At 41.3% G+C, this 22,044-nt stretch overlaps 1 protein-coding gene across 5 annotated transcripts in view; it reads left to right on the plus strand.

Moving 5' to 3' along the window:
* The window catches only part of ZFAT (zinc finger and AT-hook domain containing), a 135,073-nt gene that overhangs the window by 100,612 nt on the left and 12,417 nt on the right, over positions 1-22,044 (plus strand). For 3 of the 5 annotated variants that reach the window (XM_043539057.1, XM_007067180.4, XM_043539055.1), the window contains exons 12-15: positions 608-746; positions 6,182-6,300; positions 15,376-15,499; positions 18,161-18,291. In XM_043539057.1, the coding sequence (XP_043394992.1) occupies positions 608-746; positions 6,182-6,300; positions 15,376-15,499; positions 18,161-18,291 (513 nt within the window). Of the gene's footprint in view, positions 1-607; positions 747-6,181; positions 6,301-14,756; positions 14,914-15,375; positions 15,500-18,160; positions 18,292-22,044 lie in introns of those variants that run through there. The other 2 variants (XM_043539056.1, XM_043539058.1) reach the window with 2 other exon arrangements.

The following is a 22,044-nucleotide window of genomic DNA, read 5'->3' on the forward strand; positions in this document are numbered from 1 at the left end:
CTATATAGTTTAATAATACTAAAAATGCCTACATTGTGACTTTCTTAATGCTTTCAACCTGTTTTACCCTGCGCTTGTAATTTTGTAATCATTACCAAAACAAAACCCCAAAAATTTATTTATACATACAAATAATTTTTGTTTACTGACCTGGACTCAGTTACTTCTGTCCTCCTCCTTTCCCCTTTCAAATCAAGATTATATATTGCCTACAGAGGTGAGAGACCCTGATCCTACTCAAGGTGGCAAGCAGTATGTTTGATAGCGTGACTTTGCCTGATGAGACCCGTAATTACCAATTGTGGAAAATAATTACTTATAAACACAGTGTAGCTGTTTGTACTTGTGAAACAGTGTTGTGAGGATACATAGTTTAGAGTAAATGATTAAAAAAGCAACACATTTTCTGTAAGTTAGCTAAAACATACTTGTGTGTTGGTTTGAAAGCTCCTGGAATAAATGAGACAGATATATGCCCTAACCAATGTGAACCCTCTTGAATTTTGGGGAAGTTTGAGTCTGAATACTGCAGCTTGGACCCATCTCTACAGAAAGCAGACGTGCATGACAAGTTGTAACTCTCCTTTTTTTTTTTTTTTTTTGCTAGCCTTTCCGTTGTGCACACTGTCATTATTCCTGCAATATATCTGGCTCCCTGAAGAGGCATTACAACAGGAAGCATCCCAATGAAGAGTATGTTAATGTAGGTACTGGTGAACTTGCTGCAGAAGCCCTTATCCAACAAGGTAAATTTCCAGTTAAAAGCAGCACATCTGTCTGTTTATTTTCACTGTTGAAGCAAAGTCGATTTGAAGGTGAACATTGAGGCGTGAATTGAACAGTTTAATTACCTGTGTGAAAAAAGTATTTCCTTTTTTAGCTTCTGAAATGGCAACATTATGATTTTATTCACTGTCCCCTATTCTTAGGTTATGCAACTGAGAACTTCTGTTCACCCTATCTGCCTTCTCTACAGCATTCGTTATTTTATATACTTTTATCAGGTCTCCTCTTATTCATCTCCTGTCTAAGGTAAACAGTCCCAATCTTTTCAGTCTCTTTTCAAATGAGTGATCAGCTGATACATTTCCATGATAGTTTTGAAAGATTGAGCTAATCCTGAAATGAGAACTGAGACTGAATGGCACCAAGTTAATCCCCCAATAAATAAGTCAAGATAAGTAAACGAGTGCAGATCTATTGTAAATGGAAACTGCTTTGGCCTCACACTTAAGGATAATTATTCAAAGCATTGAATGGGGTTTTTAACCATTCAGCTCCCATTGATTTAGGGGGAGATATTAAAAGACACAAATTGAAGTTAGGTTCCTATGGCCCATTCACTTTGTGATAGACCCAGGCCAGTTGGGAACAGCAGAGTAGCCTTATTGGGATCCAGGAAGTGGGCGGGCAAAGCCCGCCCGCAGCTAAAGGATCCCCCCCAGCCTAAGGGGGGGGTCCACAGGACCTGGAAAACCAAGTAATTACGGGGGACAACTAATGAACAAAAGGGACAGGAATGCGGTTACAGCAGAGTAGCAGAAGGCAGATATACTGGCCACTGGAGTAACAGTTTTCTGTTCCCTGCCTAACCAGAGCAGGGGCTGCTCCAGGCTAATGAGAACACCTGACTCCAATTAACCTGCAAAGAGTCAGGTGAGGCCATTAAGCTAATGTGACCACCTGACTCTAATTAAGGCCCCTCTGATAATATAAAAGGGCTCTCTCCAGTCAGGCAGAGAGGACCTAGGGGAGAGGAAGTGCGGCTGAAGGGCCGGTTAATGAAGACACTCTCAAGTCATTGGTAAGGAAGCCCAAAGGTAAGGGTGAAGAAGGGAGAATCAGGAGAGCTGTGGGAAAGTGGCTCAGGCAAATGTAGCAACTCTGGCAGTAAAAGATTGGCTGCCAACAGCTGCTACAATTAGGGTCCCTGGGCCAGAACCCAGAGTAGAGGGCGGGCCTGGGTTCCCCCCAATTCACCACTACAGAAACACCTCCTGGAAGGGGAAAACAGGCCCCTGTCAGGACAGGAGGCTAAACTGTTTTAGCATGAGGCGTAGGAGCAACTGAGACTGTGGGAATTCTCTCACCAACCTCCATTGCTGGCTTATGATCAAAAGGGCTCAGAAGACTGTTTCCATGGCCCTCGAGAGAGAAGGGCTATGTGGAGGGTTGCAGTGAGCCTCTGAAGCTAGCATAAACCGCCTGGAAGCGCGGTACCCATGGGGACAAGGTTGGAGCTCTGCCACAACTTTCAATTGGAGTTGAGTGCCTCACTGCCCTTTCTGCCATTGAATATCTTTCCCTTTAATGGCCATTTCATTGCTAAAGCCCAGTATGTTGCTTTGAAACTGTTGGAACTTTAGAATTTCCCTTTTTGTTACAAAATAGATACCAGAATAATGCAAAAATATTAGATAATGAATAAATTACAATTCTCCCAAGCATGTCATTATTTCTAAACAGCATTTCCAAATTATTCTTTTTACAAAGAATCCTTGTCCATCAGAAATGCTAAACTACTTTTAAATAACACTGAAATTGTGACACAAGGAAAAACATTCAGAATTAAAAGTTGAGACTCCATCTTTTAACTTGTATAAATACCTTAATTGAAAATGTTATTTTCATGTAGACTATTAAACTCTTCCCAAAGCCTTCTGAAAGTGCATGTATAGTACAAGAGGTGCTATGCTAATCATCCAAGCAATTACACAGCCAAGTGACACACAGCAGTATTTTATTTTTAGACTGCTATTAGAAATTCATAGCAGCAGTGAATGGCAGAAAAGCAGATACTTTCATACACCTCAACTTTATAGAATTACAACAAACTTACAACAAACAACTTACAACAAAATTGATTTTTAAAAAGTGTTTAACAGTGGAAAATTAGTATTCTAACAGTATGGGCTCAGCTGGCATAGGGCTGAAAAATATCTTGTGATACACTGTACACACTTGAGAGTGGTAGCCATGTTAGTCTGTATCAGGAAAAACAACAAGGAGTCCTTGTGGCACCTTAGAGACTAACAAATTTATTTGGGCATCAGCTTTCGTTGCATCTGATGAAGTGGGTTCTAGTCCATGAAAGCTGATGCCCAAATAAATTTGTTAGTCTCTAAGGTGCCACAAGGACTCCTCATTGTTTTTACTGTACACAGTTTTTAATGGGTTTTTGTTTTTTTTAATTGCTTTTGGAACCTTGGTCACTTGCCTGGTTAGGTAATCAAACAGGAAAGCATGGTATGGAGATAATCTCCTGATCTTGGGAGTCAGGAAGCATGGATTCTGTCCCCAGTTCTGCCTCAGACTTTCTTTGTGACCCAGGACAAATCACTTATCCCTTCTTTGTCTAAAACTACAGATGACCCACTTCCCCTCTCTTCACCCTGTTTCCCTCATATCCATAGTCTGTCTTGTTCATGTGGCTTATAGACTTTATAGGACGGGAACTTTCTATTTCTATGTTTGTAGAGCATCGTGCAATCACAGCTTGATCCTGTTGGTGCTACTTCAATACAAATAATAATACCGATCTCATGGGGATGTTGTGTTAGTAAATTAATTGTTTTAAAAGTGCACTGAGATCCTGTGATGGAAGGTACTTTGGAAGTATATATTACATTATTTTATAGACACAAATATTGGTGTCAAAAGTGGATAAGGTATGTCATTCACTGACGTTTTCTATATCTATCCCAAGTATTTAATGAATTGAGTAGAAATTAATTTTCCTGAGCTTTGATACCAATTAACTGACACAGTTGTACATTAGCAATTTGTGTATTTCCATTTGTTGTTCTTTAATTAGTCACAATGACAAAGGTTGCAGCTTTAATTAACGTGGTGTAGTGTTCTAGTAATTTTAATTTAGAAGTAATATAGAAAGGTCTTTCTCCTAGATGATTTTTTATTAAAGTGTGATGTGGAATGAATATTTGATTTCCCTTTTTGCAGTGGAGAGTATCTTTGTCCTAACCTGAACTAAAGATAGTTTTCTTTTGTACTCTGTTTCATATTATGCCCATTAATAGAGAAGCAATTTCACTTTAGTTATAAAGACATAGCAGTGAGCCTCTGCTGTAATCGGGAGGTTTGGTAAAGATTATAATATCTAGGGAGAGGGAGGGAGAGGCATCCTTGAGGATTAATAAATGTCAGTGAAAGAGCCTGGCAGCTAAACTAAATTTTGTTCTGTTTTATCAGAATATAAAGTTTAATTTCACTCCATCTGCGGAATACCATATGCTGGCTTTCCATTGCTGTACAAATGAATGTTCTAGCTAATCACTTTATTCATGCAATACTGTGTGCAATGAGAACTTGACTTGTAATCAGCCTACCAGAGTACGAATCAAGCATTTAATTAGATAGCACTAGCTGGAGCCATCGTTTGCCAGGGGAATGGATGATGATGTCTAGAGGGCCATCTGGTGGTATAGTACTTAAGACGGCACAAGGAGCTCCCCTAATATTTATATTTATTTAATTTAGTGTGGTCTAGTCATCTGATACAACACACCGTTGTATTCAATCTATTTGTAGTTTGGTTTAGTGATGAAAAAAATTCAGTGAAAACAAATACTAATTTGCATAACTGCATGCATCTAAGTTCTGATATTTGACCAAATTACTTTCATAAGAAAACAGTTAAAAAATTGGTGAAATCTAATGTAGAAATTGGAAGTTTATGATTTTGTCATACTGTACTAGTTTTTTTTAATTATGCTGCTGTGAAGACACTGTAAACAACGTACCATATCCGTTTAAACACCATAATGAAAAGATACCTGTATTTACACTTTAAAAATGTTAAATCTATAGTTCAAACTCACAAAAGCAAAGATATTTAGGGTAAGGTGCAGTTTCCGTTTTATGTTATCCTTGTTTTACTTTGGTATTGCAGAAGTTCCAGAAAAGTGAATAATCTTACTGGATGTACTGCTATGAAGTCTGATAACACTGAACAACAGCATTAAAGGAGTTTTGTTTTTGTTTTTTGTTTTTATTAACAAAACATGAACCCAACTTTGGAAACATTTACAATATTAAGAGTATGACAGTATTTTTAAAAAATGATCAAACATCTACTTGACAGAGAACTCCACCACTCATAAAAGCACTTCACCCCACTAAGGCCTTGCTTAGTATTTCGAGGGCCAACAAACTGGAGCTGTATCAAGAAAAAGGGGAAACAAAATTCAGAGACAAAGACATGGCTCCACTCCTGCAAGACGTTGGGCTGAGCATCTAAATTGCTTTTATCTGCTGGGATTATACATAATGGGGAGGTTCTCAGATACCTTGTTGATGAGTTCATAAAAAAAAAAATAGTCTCTAACTGATCATCCTTTGAAGAGATGGAAGATCTAATAGCCTTTCCCCCTCCCTAAATATTGTGATTCACATACAAGGCTTTATATTACAGATGGGCCTAAATCAAAACTCAGAATATGGATACCCCCAAACTTGGAGGAATTTTGGATGTGAATCTAGATGTAAACTTTTGGTTCATGCCTATCTCTGCTTTTTAGATTTAAAATCTTGGCACAAATTCCATCTAGAAACAAATTGCTAGCCAGTACAGTCTACAAAGTATAATTGTATAAGTGGAACCAATGCATTCAGCACTTTTCTTTTAAGTCCCTAGTAGTGTGTGTGTGTGTGTGGTTTGTTTTTTTTTTTTTTTTTTTTTTTTTGGCCCAGCAGTGGGATGTGAAGGTCAGGATCAGTGTAGTCCTCTTTGGTGGAGAGGTTCATCTCTCACATGTGTGCTCACCGTCCTTCAAAGGGTTTCCAGTTGTGCAGCAAACAAAAAACACAGGTCCTTGCCAGTCAATAGTTTGTTTACATTCTACCCTGGGGCTCACATGCCCCTCACAGAAACAAACTGGGTGAGGAGAAGATCCACTCACAATTGTATCATACACATTGTAGTGGTTCAGCTAGTCTGATTATATTTAAAATAATAAGTGTTTAATACATGAAGAAAGCAAAATCTTATGAGTTATTGCTGCTTAGGTTGACAGAAAAAGGCACAAACTTGAATAGGCTTGAATAGCTTTCTTGTATCCCAAAAATGTAAGGGTAGTAAGAGGATACTCTCTGGGATCATTGAAGTTTAAGGGAAATTATACCAAAAATATCTTCTTTTGTTTTGTTTTTGTTTTTTCCCCAGGTGGCATTAAATGCCCAGTTTGCAGTTTTGTGTATGGTACAAAATGGGAGTTCAACAGACATCTTAAGAACAAGCATGGCCTGAAATTAGTGGAACATGACGGGGAAGCAAAGTGGGAGGTAAATACAAAATTGCTACATCTTTGCCCCAAAATTTCTAAATTCTCTAAAGAGAAAATACAAGATATGAAATAGAATGTGTGTAAAAAGTGTATTATGGACTTTCTTACATGGTGGAAAGTTGTCTTCTATCCATTATCTCTGGCTTGAATGCATACAGTTACTCCTGGGGGAATTCTGCACTAAAATATTAAAAATTCTGCGCACAATAATTTAAAATTCTGCATATATTATTTGTCAAAATAACACTATATAATCATGCCAGTTTCAATTATTTTGCTAATTTATTTCAAAATACCTGTCGGCAAGTATGTCTGTAACAATACAGAGACACACAAAATTTCCCCCAGGAGTAGAGAGTTAAAGAAACCCCTATAACAACTCAGTTCCTGTTTTCTCTGTCCCCTCCCCACCAGAGTCCGGATGTGGGTTGCCCCCAGCCAAGACACCTGCACCGCACCCCCTCCAGAACCCAGCTGTGGACCCCCCAACCCAAACACCTGCACCTCCTCCTTCTCCCCACTCCCCCACCCCAAGCTCAGGACCCAGAAGGAGAAACAACCTGATGCTGGGTCCTGAGCTTGTATGGCATTTCCAGAACGCCACCTCCTTCCTTCAGGGCATGCTGAGAATTGCAGTTCCCAGGAACCCTCCAGCTCCCTCTCCCTCCCCTGGCAGTGTCTTCTATTTGCAAGCTGGGCTCTGCTGGGTCCAGCAGCCCCTACTGGCGGCCAGCAGCTCTGCAGCCCATTTCTGTGGGGGATGAGGGGGAGGAAATTCTACGTGCACAACCTCAATTTCTGCTCAAATTCTGCATGTGCAGCAGTGCAGAATTCCTCCAGGAGTAATACTGTGCTAAGGTTAACTACTGTAACGTCTAGCAGGATTAACAAGATAATAATTGGTGGTTCTTCAAATACTGTCCCTGTGGGTGCTCCAGTTCAGGTATGCCTGTACTGTACATCTTTGATCAGAGATTTTTGGTGACCGTGCCTGTTTGGTCCACACATGCAAGCTCACACCCTCATGCCCTGTACCAAAGATATAAAGGGCCGTGGACGAAAAGCCCTCAGTCCCTTGTCAACGTCCTTTGGCCTGAGATGGAGTCTGCTGTGTGCCTGTTCTCTTTAGTACTGTATTTAGCAGTTAGTTAGTATGTAGTTAGTTCTTTGATAGTGTTTATAGTTGTTGGAACAGTTGTTCCCTTTTTATCTTTCCTTTAAAAAATTATAGATTGACATAGATTGATTTAAAATCTTTCCCTATTAAGGGGTAATTTTTTGTTATTTTGCTTGGAGATGCTGGGCTCTTGGGATTTAAAAGGTGTCTCTCCTGCTGCGAGACTATCCTTATCAGTGATGGGCATTTTCAGTACCTCCACTCTTTGGGAGATACTCATGTTCTCAGTGAGTGTAGGATCTGCACTTCTTTCAAAGGTAGATTCTGAAAAAATAGGGAGATCAAGTTTTAATTCCTGATGATGAAGCAAGCCTTAAGACCAGCTTCAGGGGCAGAGGACACTCGCCGCCACCTACAGACCTCCCAGTACGGCTAGTGCCCTGTCTACCTCAAGATCTTGGTCATTGGCGGCTACTTGAGACGTAGGCAGTACTGGTTACATCTACAGCACTGAAGACCTCAGCAAAGGTAGCATCAACATCTGCTGCCTGGATGCAGAAAGAGATAAAGACTAAACCTCTGAGAAAGTCTGGGTCTCCGATGCCCGAGAAGGCTATGGAGACCTCGGTCCCAAAGGGAATTCAGTGCAAGCTCTGAGTGCTTTCTATACTGCAAGGACAGTGAAGACAGATTCAAGAAGTCAATTGTCATAGACAGACTTGGTACCAAGCTCAGGTACCCATACCCAGAGCTGCAGAGCCACTTCCAGGAGTATTCTATGCGTGTCCCCATACAAAAGTCGGTACTGATAACATGAAAGTCTATGATACCGAAGACTGTTCAACTGCCTATGTTACTGATGTAATTGGAGTCGACTCTTTCCAATGCCAAGCACTGAGTGCCAGCTACCTTGGTACCAAAGCCATCCTCTACAGCTTCTTGCTTGACCCATTCTTTGATGCCATTGGTACCTCAAGAATTTTGATACTTCAAGGACCTTCTAGTATTTTTGGAGCTGGAGTCTCCTCTGTTAACTGGTACCACGGGTTTATCCACACCGAGACTTACTCAGTTACCACCCCCCGTTAGTTAAAGTACCATACTCGCTGTTGTCTACCGTACAAGTTGAACAGTTATCCCCACCCACACACACACACCTTGGAGTATGTTTAGAAGGACTCCTCAGACTCTCAGATATTGGTACATGGTTTCCCTGTCTACTCTAAAACACATAACTGTGTCTTACACTGATTAATTGGCGGAGGATAGACCTCAAACGACACCCACATGACAAGAATACAGATGGATGCCTCCACCAATATCCTTGTTGGGACCTTTGGGCATTCTGTTGTCAACAATTTGCAGCAATTCTTCACAGCATCGGAGAGAGCAAAGAAGGGCTCATTGTCCTCTAGCATAGCTTGTGGCAGAGGTGGTTGAGGGGGAGACCTTGGTGGTGCAAAAATCAAGGGCAGACAAGGAGTTGATGTCTTTTACAAATATTTCCTCCTCATTGCCTGATGAAGCTGTGATGCCTCCACTGCCTTCTGTGGCAGATAACTTCAGGCAGTTCTAAGAACTGATTAAGTGAATTGCTGAAATGCTTCAGATTCCTTTAGAAGAGGTTCAAGTATCCAACCATAAACTCCTGAATATTTTATAGTTTAGCATCCATTCTGGTCAGTGAAACTCTTATGGAACCCACTAAATCTATTTGACAAACCCCAGCTACCACACCACCTACCTACAAAAGGGCAGATAAAAAGTATCCTGTCCCTGCCAGGGAATCAGAGTTTTAATTTTCTCACCTGGATCCAGATTCCCTGTAGTGGAGGCTGTTAATGAACAAAGCAGATAACGTACCTCAAAGTCCACCCTGTACAGCAAGGACCACAGGAGGCTTAATATTTTTGGCTGCAAATCTTACTCTTCAGCCACACTTCACTTTAGAACAACGAACCATCAGGCGCTCATGGCCAAATTTGACTGTTTGAATGGCAACAAATTCTATTTCTTTATGGATCATCTGCAAGAGGAACATAACCAATTTAAGGCCATTATTCAAGAGGGTCAGCTCCTGGCAAGAACATCACTCCAGGCGTCCTTGGATGCTGCTGACACTGCATCATGTTCAATGCGGTGTTCATGAGAAGAGCATCTTAGCTCCAGCTGTTGGGCTTCCCAAGTGAGGATCAGAGCACCACTGAGGACCTTGCCTTTGACAGTCAGACTCTCTTTCAAGATTTGACAGGTACATCTCTCCACATTCTAAAGTACTTGAGCTATGTTAAGATCCTTGGAAATTTATACTGCTGTAAATTAAAGGAGATTTAGCTGGTCTCAGACAGCATAAAGAGCATGCCCAACCCCGTATTCAACTTATTGTGGAACAGCTGAGCCCTGAGCCAAGAGACCAAAATACTCTAAAAAGAAACCTTCCTCAGCTACAGCTACATCTTCTCAGCCATGCACAACCTCTAAGTGACAGTTCTGATGGCTTGGTCGAGAGTCTCAACCCCCCGATTGACTAGGATTTACAGCTGCAATATCAAACCCCATCCCCTCCTTTCGGATGTCACCTCTCCCATTTTCAAGCTGCATGGGAGAATATACCATGGGGCAAATGGGGTTTGGAAGCCATAACATTTGGCTGCACAATCCATTTCAGTTCTGTTCCCCCCTATCCATTCTCCCTGCCCTTCCCTGTTCAGGGAACCATCTCATGATTAATTGCTGACATGAGGTTGCCTCACTTCTGTGTGTAGGGGCTATAGAACCAGTTCTTGTGCAGCACAGGGGAAGAGTATTCTATTCAATGTACTTCCTGATTCCAAGTGGAATGGAGGTTGGAGGCCAATTTTAGATCCCGATATCTAAACAGATATGTGGAACAGCACAAATTCAGGTTGGTGACCCTTTCAGCAGTAATTCCCTTGTTAGATTCAGGAGATTGGTTTGTGATTCTCGACCTACAAGAAGCATATTTTCATGTGGCTATTCACCCTTCACACAAGAGGTTTCTTTTATTTTCTAATCAACAATGATATCTACCAATACCAGGTGCTTCTTTTCACCGTATCTTCTGCCTCCAGGATATTCTGGCAGTCGTTGCCATCCACCTACATCGTTGGGATATAAATGTTTTACCGTATCTGGATGATTGGTTGATTGGGGCAGATCTTATCAGGAAGTGGTGGTGGCCATAAATGTGACACATTCTCTCCAGAAGACATCCCTACAAGAAATTGACATTGGGAGTCTCAGGAAGAGTACGCTTCTTCATCATAACCATTCCCTATGCAGGGCACCCTGGGGGATGCAGTACAGCAGAAAATATCATCTCTGCTCCTGCTTCTGAAATCAGGTCTTCTTTCCCTCACAGACCACCTCAGGAAGAGAAAATGGTCCACTGGGACATTGAACAGGATGACATGCAAGAACCAGATTGCCATTAGAAGAGACAGGACATATCTACATCTTCCCTGGATGAAGCCATCGCTCCAGTGGTCCCAACCCAGCCAGACAATTAACACATTTTTCAGGAGTTCACTGGAACAAACAGTTGACACGCTGGAGATTCAAGTACGGGAGGAGTCTCAGAACCAATTGGTCATCCTGCACTCCTTGATCCCTGGCAGGTGTGCAATGCCAATAAATGAGGATGTATTGGAGCCGGCCAAAGAGCTCTGGTCATCCCAGCTACCATCTCCCCTCAAAGGGGCTTGAGTACTTTTATAACCATCCAACAACTGGGTCCCTAGTTCATGAGAAGTCTAAACTGCAGAGACCACCCAAAATGACACTGGGGTAAAGATCCAAAGAAACTGGACTACTTTGGCAAAAGGCTTATTCCCGAGCCACCTTTTAGATGTCTGTTGAACTACCCTGTGTTCCAGGTTAAATAAGACTTCTTGATTTGGAGCCGGATGTCGCAGTTCATTGAGAGACTCCCTCAGGAGCACAGAGAGGAGTTAAACTTCTTGATAATGGAGGGACAACTAGCAGTTCGCTCTTCTCTGCAGGCTTCCCTCAATGTCTGACACAGCAGCGTGTTGTATAGCAGCTGCTGTTACAATGTGCAGGGCTTCATGGTTGCAGTCTTCGGGAATATGGAAGGAGGTTCAAATGACCATGGGGGGAGCTTCTCTTCAAAGGCTGTGACCTATTTCATACACACACTGTCAAAGCCCTGCACACTTTGAAGGACTTAAGGATCACTTTGCAATCCCTAGAAAGGTATACCCAAACCCTAAGGAGGGAACTCTACAAGCCTCACCTATCGGAGGCAACCCTCCCCTAATATTATGGATAACTAAGATCTTTAGAGGTTGCAGAGGAGAAGACCCTTCTGCCACGCACTCTGCACTGACGTCATGCCAGAAAATTTGACAGGATGGTTGAGAGTCTGCATAGAATAGCAGGATCTACTTTTTCCCCCACTTGGAACTATCTTTTATTTTTAGGAGGCCTGAAACCAGATTATCTCAAAAAAGTGGGTTGTGGATAAGAGGTACTCTGTCCAGTTCCAGTCCCTCCCTCTCTCATTCTCTTCAGGGATACCCTTGATAAGATACTGTTAAAGGAGGAGGAAGCCTTTATGCAATTCAGAGCAGTGGAAGAAGTCCCTATAGAATTCCAAGGTGAGGAGGGTTATTCAGATTATTTCCTAATTCCAAAGAAGAAAGGGGACTGGCATCCCATCCTGGACCTCCAATGATTCAACCTATTCATACATTGCTTCAAGTTCAGGATGGTGACCTTCACTTCTATAGTTCCTACCCTAGATCCTCAATATTAGTTCGCACTCAATTTACAGGACACCTGTTTCCATATAGCAATTCACCCGGCCCATAAGAAATACCTTAAATTGGCTGGTTGCTAGTCACATTACCAATACAGCATGATTTCTTTTGGTCTCTCCACTGGTCCCAGAGTATTCATCAAGTGCCAAGCATTCATGGTGGCTCCCTTAGGGAGGAAGGAAGTGCATTTCTACCTATACTTCAACGACTGGTTAATTCAAGGACAGTCTCCTCAGCAAGTGAGCAATTCATCAAAGGTAGCCTTCATACCCTTCGCTGCTTTGGGTTTCAGAGAGAACAAGGAGAAATACAGTCTGACCCTCACTGAATAGATTTCATAGGGGCAATATTGGACTCCGCAGTACCAAAAAGCCTACTTGTCACAAGACAGATTCCTCACTCTTCTGAACTTCATCAGTCAACTCCAGGCTTGCCCAACATGAATAGTTAGATCATGTCTCAGACTAATGGAAAACATGGTTTACTGCTCCTACATGTCGCAGTTTGCCAGACTCCACCTACACGCCACGCAGACTGGTTGAGATCAGTGTAGCTACCTGGAAGACCCCATATAATCATGATATTTATGGTCCCACAAAAGTTGTCCCCTCGTTAGATTGGTGGAAGGACCCTCCTACAGGTATACAGCAGAGGATCATTGTCACCATTCCTACCAGCAAAGACACTGGTGATGGATGTAGCCATTCTTAAGGCTTGCCTAAGCAGTGTGCTAAGGTGCACCAGCTGGGGTGTGAATTCTAGTGTGCACCAGAGTGCACTCACTAAATACCCACGTGGGCCCTGCTGGTGCTCACTAAAAATTCCTTAGTGTACGTTTATGTAGTGCAGTACTGTGTCAATGCACCGTAGGACTCTTCTAATGTGTGCCAGCAGGGTCCACACAGATAGTCACAGTTAGTGCAGGACATGCTGGTGTGTACTAGAATTCACACCCCAGCTGGTGAGGATTAGGTTATTGTGTAGACAAGTTCTTGTAAGGCAATCTCCTCTAGACCAGATTCAGACACAAGGCCTCCCCAAGAACTAAATCTCCACATAAATATGCTAGAGCTAAGAGCCTTTTGCCTAGCATACATGGTATTTCTACTCACACTCTGAGGAACCACTATCCAAATACTGATGGACATCACTACGTACTACGTCAACAGGCATCGACAGGCTCAATCACTGCCTCTTTGCCAGGAATCAGTCCATTTCTGGGAATGGTGTGTTTATCATCACCTCACTCTAATGGCCCTACATATTTCAGATTTTAAAAACATGCAGGTGGACCAGCTTAACAGACAGTACTCACGCACTCATGAATGTTCTGTCAGTGACTCAATTCTGTGAAGTATCTTCTGTAATGTGAATAGACCTGTTTGCCATGGACAAGAACAGCAAATGCTAACTATCCACTCTGTGAGGGAGCGGGAGGCTGGGGGAGGGGGAGAATCAAGCCCAGTCTCCCTGTCAGATGGCTTACTCATCCCCTGAGCACTGGGACTCGTGTACGTTTATCCATCCATTTCACTCATACTTAGGATCCTGACGAAACTTGATGAAGGTGGGATGCAGCCCATAATATGCTGCTAGCCCCAGCATGTAACAGTTTTGGTTACATAGTTTTCACAAACCCTATAGTTGGTAGGTTCTTCAAAGGACTCATCCATTTCTTTCCTCCAATCATACGGACCCCAACCTCCTGGGACCTCGACATTATGTAATAAGGCTGATGGGGCTCCCTTTGAACATTTAGCGACCTGTTCCTTATACCAGCTGTCTATGAATATTGCTTCATAGTGATAGTAAACTCAGCCCGAAGAGTAGGAGAGAGCCAAGCCGTCACAACAAGACCACCATATACAGTATTCCATAAGGACAAGATAACATTGAGGCTTCACCTAACATTCTTGCCCAGAGTTGTTACTGACTTTTTCCTGAATCAAGTGATTTGCAAGTTTTATTTCCCAAGCCTCATAACTGTCAAAGGGAAGCTTTCACACCTTAGGCGTAGTCAAGATTGACTGTTCAGGAATTTTCCGATACATTCCTGGCCTTTGTTGACAGAATGAAGAATCAAATGATATCTATGAGAAGTTCCTGATTGTAACTGATTTACAATAGCTCAGTTGGACCCATTTTCACAGATAAGAGCCCATTCCACCACACTGTAAGCAGCTTCTCTAATATAAAGGGCTTTTCAGTATGACATTTGTAGAGAAACTACCTGGAGTTCAGTTCACACCTTCACTCGACATGACTCCTGACAGAGGACTCCAGGTCAAATGCCTGATTTGGCTGCATTGTCCTGCAGTCCTTGTGTCAGCAGATTCTGAATACCACCTCCATGAAAAGAGATTATTGCTTGCGAGTGAACAGAAATGGGATCTGTGTGGACAGTCAGTTGAAGAAGAGTGGTTTCTCACTCTGTAGTAACTGTGGTTCTTCAAAATGTGTTATCCACTTGTGTTCTACAACCCACCCTCCTGCCCTGCTACTGCAAAATCCTATATCACTTGGATTCTGCTTTAGGGAAGGAACTGAAGTGTCGTTGTGACTGACCCAACGACTATGCCCTTGGCTATTGGGCGCAAGTGTGGTCCCAGCAAGCACTGCTCTTTAAAAGAATCTGATCTCATGTGCATCGGGCACATGCAAACCAGAAGCTGGAATACTTGTGGACAACATAACTTTTTTTCCAAGGTAAGTAGCCAATCTTCTTGACACAAAGGGTCATTTTTTGGCTTCAAAGGAATTTGTCCAGATTTATATTGGCAGTGTAGCTAAGAGGAGAATTTGGCCCAAAATATCTTCCTTAGAGTCTAACAAGTGTGTAATTAGGTTATTAATTATAAATTACATGCACAATAAAAATAAAGTCAAATTAACGTGGCATTTTGTAAACGAATTTGATGCAACTATCGGACGTCTAATAGAAGTATAAATAAGCTTATGGGGTGAAATCATGGCTTCCATTGAAATCAATGGCAAAATTTCCATGAACTTCAATGGGGCCAGGATTTCTCATGTTCTTCCATAAAGTATGTTGTTCTAAATCTGTCATCCAGTTTTTCCTTATTTAAATTTGGGGCACCAAGTGCCCTCTGTAATTCTCAAGAGTTAAAATGAGATCATTGACCTGTTTTTTTAGCTAACAACTGAAATTTCTGAGGAAGCATCTACTCAGTATCTGCACATCACAGAGGCTGAAGACGTTCAAGGAACTCAAGCTGCTGTAGCTGCATTACAGGACCTAAGATATACCTCAGAGAATGGTAACGGATATTTTTAGTTTGAAAGGGTAGACTAGATCTTCTTTTCATCAGAGTTCCCAACTCTTGTGAATACAGTGGGAAACTTGAAAAGGAAATATTTATTCTTCTGTGTTGATTTTTAAAAAGGTATTTTCTATATGGTAGTGAGGTACTAATACTGTAGTGTGGTAAACATTTCTTTGTAAGGTCATCTGTAATTGTTTTTAAAAGGACAGTGTCAAGTTTTTGGACCCACAGTGTGGTTTACCACAGGAGTTCTCAACCTCTTTCTTTCTGAGCTGCCCCCAACATGCTATAAAAACTCCATGGCCCACCTGTACCACAACAACTGGGCCTGCACTGGGTCTGGGGGGGGGAGAGCAAGCAGGGCAATTGCCTGGGTCCCCATGCCACAGGGGCCTCTGTGAAGCTAAGCTGCTCAGGTGGTGGGGCTCAAAGCCTTGGGCTTCAGCTTTCTGACCTAGGCCCCAGCAAGTCTAATGCTAGCCGTGCTTGGCGGACCCCCTGAAACCTGCTCGCTGACCCCCAGGGGTCCCAGATCCCTGGTTGAGAACCGCTGGTCTACCATAAAGCGGTTAGAAACTGATTAGGCATGTCAACCAATTTTTTTTTTCATTTTTCATTCATATTACTGTTTATAAGAAATTAAAAATAATTACCACTGCACACCCAAATAATTACCAATGCACACACATCTATATATACAGTGATCATCAATAAATCATCAACATTTATTACACCACTGTTTTTGACCTTACTACAGTATTTGTGGAATTTCCTGTATGAAATATAGAAAATATCATGGTATAGACAAATAGCATGGCAGAATAAATGTTGAATGTTTAATTGCAATCCTCTAGATAACATTTGTGCCTTGCTGCAAGAGTCAGCCAGCCAGCAGAGGATGTACAGTTGAATAGTTAATCTGCCGTGTTCTCAGTTAATTATGATGGTACACAAACAAGGAAGTAAGCCCACCAGAGCTGTATTGGCTTGTGTTTGACAAGAAACAGGGGAGCACTAATTTAATATTTGCTAAATGGAAAATGACAAAATCGGGAGGGAAAGAAGAAATTATTTTCAAGCTTCTGAGAGTACTAAAACAGAAGAACAAAGTTTTTGTGTATGAGTTTGATGAAGAGATAAACAAGGGTCTCTGTGTTGCTGCCTAACAGAGTACTTATCACAGGATCCCACTTTTGCAATGGATCCTTTACTATGACTTAGTATAGTCATTCTTGAAATGTATATTGTTCACCATTGATCCCTGACCTGAATTTGGAGGGATTATAATTTTGGGTAACACATATTTCCTTTGCTAAGCATGTTAAATTGGTAGCAGAATGGAATTTTCAAGCATATTAAATGAGGAGGTATCACTGACAATTTATATATGTATATTTTTGCATTTTCCCCCAGTGGGAATTCTGAATACATCGGAGGAATCCTTTGCAATCTTTGCCCAGTCATGCATACATTTAAATTTAAAATAAGCATAATATGGGTTAAGTTTAAGCATAAAGCTTTCAAAACATATTTTGCTAGTTTAGTGTTTCATACTTTGTTTAGAATATTTTTTTAACATATTTCCTTTGGAAAAACTTGGAGAAGTAACATCTTGTCCAGAGGCAGAGTTATACAGTCACACACCAGAACAAATTAAAACATACATTAAAATAATGTTGACTCATACAAATAACAGCATGTCAACTTCTTCATATTTGAAACTTAAGTTATATCGGCCATGTTCTCCCCTGAGTGGAGTTTGGGGTTAGGGACCCAGTTATGGCCTGTTTTTTTCTGTGGGCTGCTCTGTCCCTGTCCCAGCATGAGCTAAAGGAGCTTAGTGGCTGCTCTAACATATGCAAACTGAGTATCAACATAACGTAGCTCTGCCAGGTTCTTTTCTTCCAGAGACATCTAAAACACAGATAGGTGGGCAGAAGGGATAGGAGTTCCTCACCACAAAAGGAATTTTTCACTGACTAGCTATGGCCATGTTCTGTCCCCTTCATGCTGCTGTAGCATCATAATCTCAGTTCTGTATATTCTGTAAACTGACTGTTCCTCTGTCAGAGCTCCACATACTCAGAAAATGAAAAAGTGTGGCAAAAACTGCTATACAAATAGAGTGATCAGGCATGATCTTTCTAAAGAGAATTCATTTTCCCCTTCAGCACATTACTGACAAGGGTGGTTGTTCTGGGTTGAGAGGAACTGCAGATGGTCAAACAGATGGCAATGGTAGACAAACAGTATACTAAATAGCTGTCCTGATTATTATAACTTTAGAGTTCAGATTCTGTTAAAGCTGAACCCTTAGCAAATACTCATTTGGAGTCATAAAGCTTTGCAGCTTTGTAGTTTACAGTTACTGCTGTAAGTTCTGCCTATCGATTGTTTAATCAATAAGTTCTTCTAGGTCACTTTCAGATATGGATAAAAATGAACTATGCAAATGCCCGTCCTGTTCCTGAGGACACTTATTTTGTGAATACTTTCTCCCATGGATCCACTATTAAAATGTCATGTTATTGAGCTGCTTTTGTATATAGGAGGAGTTCTACATGTGGAGGCCAGAGAGAGAAGAGCATTTTGATTCACGGAGCCTTAGAGCTGTCTTGGCTATAATTGTCTTGTGCCCATTATCTTTCTGATAAGGTGAAAGACTTGACTCTACGGCTGTAAACATCCTTCAGCAAATCATTGAATTGGGGTCAGAGACCCATGATGCTGCTGCTGTTGCTTCTGTAGTTACCATGGCACCTGGAACTGTTACAGTGGTAAAGCAGGTAAGAGCTCTTCTGTTTCTTAGAAAATACACATTTTATTCTCATTAATTTTTTCATAAAATATTTATTTATTTCACAAAGGAACTTTTATCTCTTTAAATGAGAGTACAGTGAAGGCCAACTTTTGAATAAGAATTAAAGGACTGACTCATTCAGTATAATTCCATATTCTGCCGCAGGCGGGTGGAATTTTTTACTTGTGTGCATAAAGTTTGGATATTTACGCATAATAGTTGCTGATTACTTTCTCTGTGTGTGACCTTCCAGCTTTTTCAACATAAGATGTCAAAGAACTTACTTTCAGGATTTTTAGAACAAAACTGAAAGTAGTTTTGTTAGTAAATTTATTCAGCATGTCTTTATTTTGCATTAAGCTAAGGTAGCATTAGCTCTTAAACAGCAATTTTTTTCTGAAAAATGACTGTAAACATTACTGTAAAAGGAGCATATTTTGTATTCCCCCATGTAGTCAGCTCTACTGATATTTGTAATAAAAATAAGGTTTTCGTTTTCACTTGATTGACTACTTTTCAGACTCTTAGTGCTACAGAACCAACACCACTCAGGGTTTGTCTTCATTGAACAGTTAACTCAAGTTCTAGCTCAAGAGTTACCCCTAACTCGAGTCCTGTCCACACACAAAACCGCTTAACTCGAATGTGGTGGTAACTCAAGATGACTGACCCCTCACCAGCTGTTAACAGTGTCACTGTTAACAGTAATCCAATACTTCTTTGTATCTGGAGTATTATTTCACAGCAGGCTGCTTTCTTTTAAGGTGAGCTGACCTAACTCAACAGGATTTACTTGAGTATAGATAATTCGAATTTACGCTGTAGTGAAGACATAGTCACAGAGAATTAAGATGGATTCTGATCTTCCTTGTGCATCATTAAGATAACTGCTTACCAAGTTCCAATCAGATATACCTGTGCAATCCACTGAAGACAACGAGATTACATAGGTGTCACTAAGAGCATATTTGGACTGAAAAATTTGATTGCTGGTGATAAATATGAGGAAAAGAAGTCAAGCATGACTTTCAGAGCCCATGTGGAATTAGCAAGGTAACTATGGTCAGTTTCCTTTTTTCATGTGTGTTGTCTGGTGGTACGGAAGTCTAGAATTCAGGTGCCTGTAATCTGATGCTACAGCTTCTTTATATGTATAACAAGGTACATGCACTAAAAATGTAATATACTTTACATTGCTGTCTACATCAAGAAGCCATTTGGATAAAGCAGAAGTGGTTTCACTAACCTCTTTCCACTTCTTTTTCTTTCCATTAAAGGCATGGCAGCCCTCAGCTGAGGACTAAACTGAATTTGGACTCAGCTCCCCTTGCCGCAAGCTCTTAATGGCCGTTACTATTGTTGAAGTCAAACTGTAGTTGATTAGGTGACAGCAGAATTCCCTTTCTGGACTAATACACTGTGCAGAGTTGTCATTAGTTTGAGAGGTAACTGCAGAAGCAAGGAGACAAAAACTAATTACCAGCCAAGTTTAGAATGCAGCTTGGTGTTTTAAAGAGCTTTTTTTTTTTTTTTTTTTTTTTTTTTTTTTACGGGTAGATGTAATCAAATCCACACTCTGCCAACATGCCTTGGTTACCTGTTCTCAGCAACTGCACATAAGTCCTCGCTGTTAAAGTCTTTAATGACATACAACTACGATATTTGAGGGGCTTTCTGTTGCCCTATTTCTCATTGCAAAGACTTCAAATGAAAATTTGGGATTCTTTAAGAAGAGTTTATTAGATGGCCAAAAAGCCATGATTCTGCATTCAAGAAAGAGGACAACTTGGGCTAAAAACCTGTCCTGGTTCAATGGAGAAGTGAAGGCAATGATTAGAAATAAACACATTATATATAACAAATATTAGAAGAGAGAAAATAGATAGTAATTGCTATAAATTAGTCAGAAGTTATGAAGAGTAGAAAATTGATAAAGTAATTTAAGATAAGTAAAATCTATAGCTGACAGAGCTAAGGACAACAAGGAGTTTTTAAAAGTATATTAGAAACAAAAGAAAACCTAGCAATGGTAGAGGCCTGCTACTAGAGGAGGATGGTAAAATTATTAATAATGATGCAAAAAAGACATTAATGTTCTATAAATACTTCTGCTCTGTACTTGAGGAAAAGCTGAATGGTGTGTTCAAATCACTTGAGGATAATAGAGTACTTATCAGTCCATTAGTAACTAAGGAGGATGTTAAACAACATCTACTAGTGATAAATATTTTTAAAGCAGAAGGTCCAGATAAGTTGCACCCAACAGTCCTGAGAGTTGGTCCTGTAAGAAATCTCTGGCCTACTGATATTAATTTTTAATAAATCTTGGAATATTGAGAAAATTCCAGAACACTGGAAGAGCAATAATGTTGTGCCAATATTCAGATTAACAAATGGGATGACTTGGGTAACTACAGGCCAGAGACTGACATAGGGTCTTGGTGGCTGCTATCTAGGCCTGTTGGGTGGAGTGGTCCTTGAAGAGCCAGACTTCCAAATATGGAAAGAGACCATGATGTCCCACTGACATAGGTGGGCTGCTGCTGCTGAGTGGGCCTTCCTTAAGACCCTCAGGGCCATGGAGAGCCCAAAGGGAAGGACACATTATTGGTAATGATCCGAGCCTATGACAAAATGCAGAATGCATTTGTGGGAGGGATAAAATAGTCACATGAAAGTAGATGTCTTGAAGGTGAAGTGCGATGAACTAGTCCCCTGGATCCCGGGATAGGATTATGATAGCTAGCGTCACCATCCTGAAGTGCTACGATAGGATGTAGGTGTTCAGGTTCCTGAGGTCTAATGTCAGCCTTTAGTCACTGCCTGGTTTGGGAATCAGGGAATATAAACAAGGTAGGAAGCGGCTGGAAACAATAGACGCACAATTGCTGCATCTCAAGCTGTGGGTGGATGAGAAGGAACTAGAGCAGTGGTGGGTCTGCACCGCTTTAAATGCCCTCACTTGGGAGCATGAGACTCTGTTTTGTGCAGGTGCAGACCCTGCTATTTATAATCTCCAATCAAAGGTGCATGGGCGCGCACACATCCTGTGGTGGAGCATCCATAGGGACATATATTCAAAGGAGGAGGAGAAGTTGTTTACCTACACAGTAATTTGTGTTCTTTGAGATGTTTTGTCTCCATGGGTGCTCCACCTCCCATTGTCCTTCCCCCCTGCTGTGGAGTCTTCTTTGCTTCATGGCCAAAAAAGGTACTGGAGCTGTGGTGGGTCTGCAACTCCTAATCTGCCCTCAACTTGGGAGCACGATGCACTGCTCTGTGCAGGCACAAATCCACAAACATTGCTGTTTACAATCTCCGGTCAAGAGTGTACTAGCACTCAGTTTAGCACCCGTAGGGGCAAAACATCTTGAAGAACTCAAGTTACTGCCCAGTTCAGCAATGTCTTCTAGCTAATCTAGTAATCTTTACTCAGTTTGGCATAGGAGCACTAAGCTCCTCCTCACCCTGTGCCCCTGCAGAGGTGCCACCCCACTCCCAGTACTGTGACCTCAAATCTTGGTTCCTCATAGCCCCTACACATCCCTGTTAACCTTCTCCTGGTTTCCCAAAGCCCTGTGCAATCTCTCATGCCTTCCAGGGTTATGTCTACACAGCAATATAAGCCTAGGGTTAGTGGAACTCGAGTCAGCTGACCTGTGTCAGGGAGCCCTGGGCTTGAGAGTCTACCTTGCATTTTAACCCTAGGTTAAGGATTTTCTGATCCATGCTCAAATTT

This window comes from Chelonia mydas, chromosome 2 (genome assembly GCF_015237465.2).
Source record: "Chelonia mydas isolate rCheMyd1 chromosome 2, rCheMyd1.pri.v2, whole genome shotgun sequence".
NCBI lineage: Eukaryota > Metazoa > Chordata > Testudines > Cheloniidae > Chelonia > Chelonia mydas.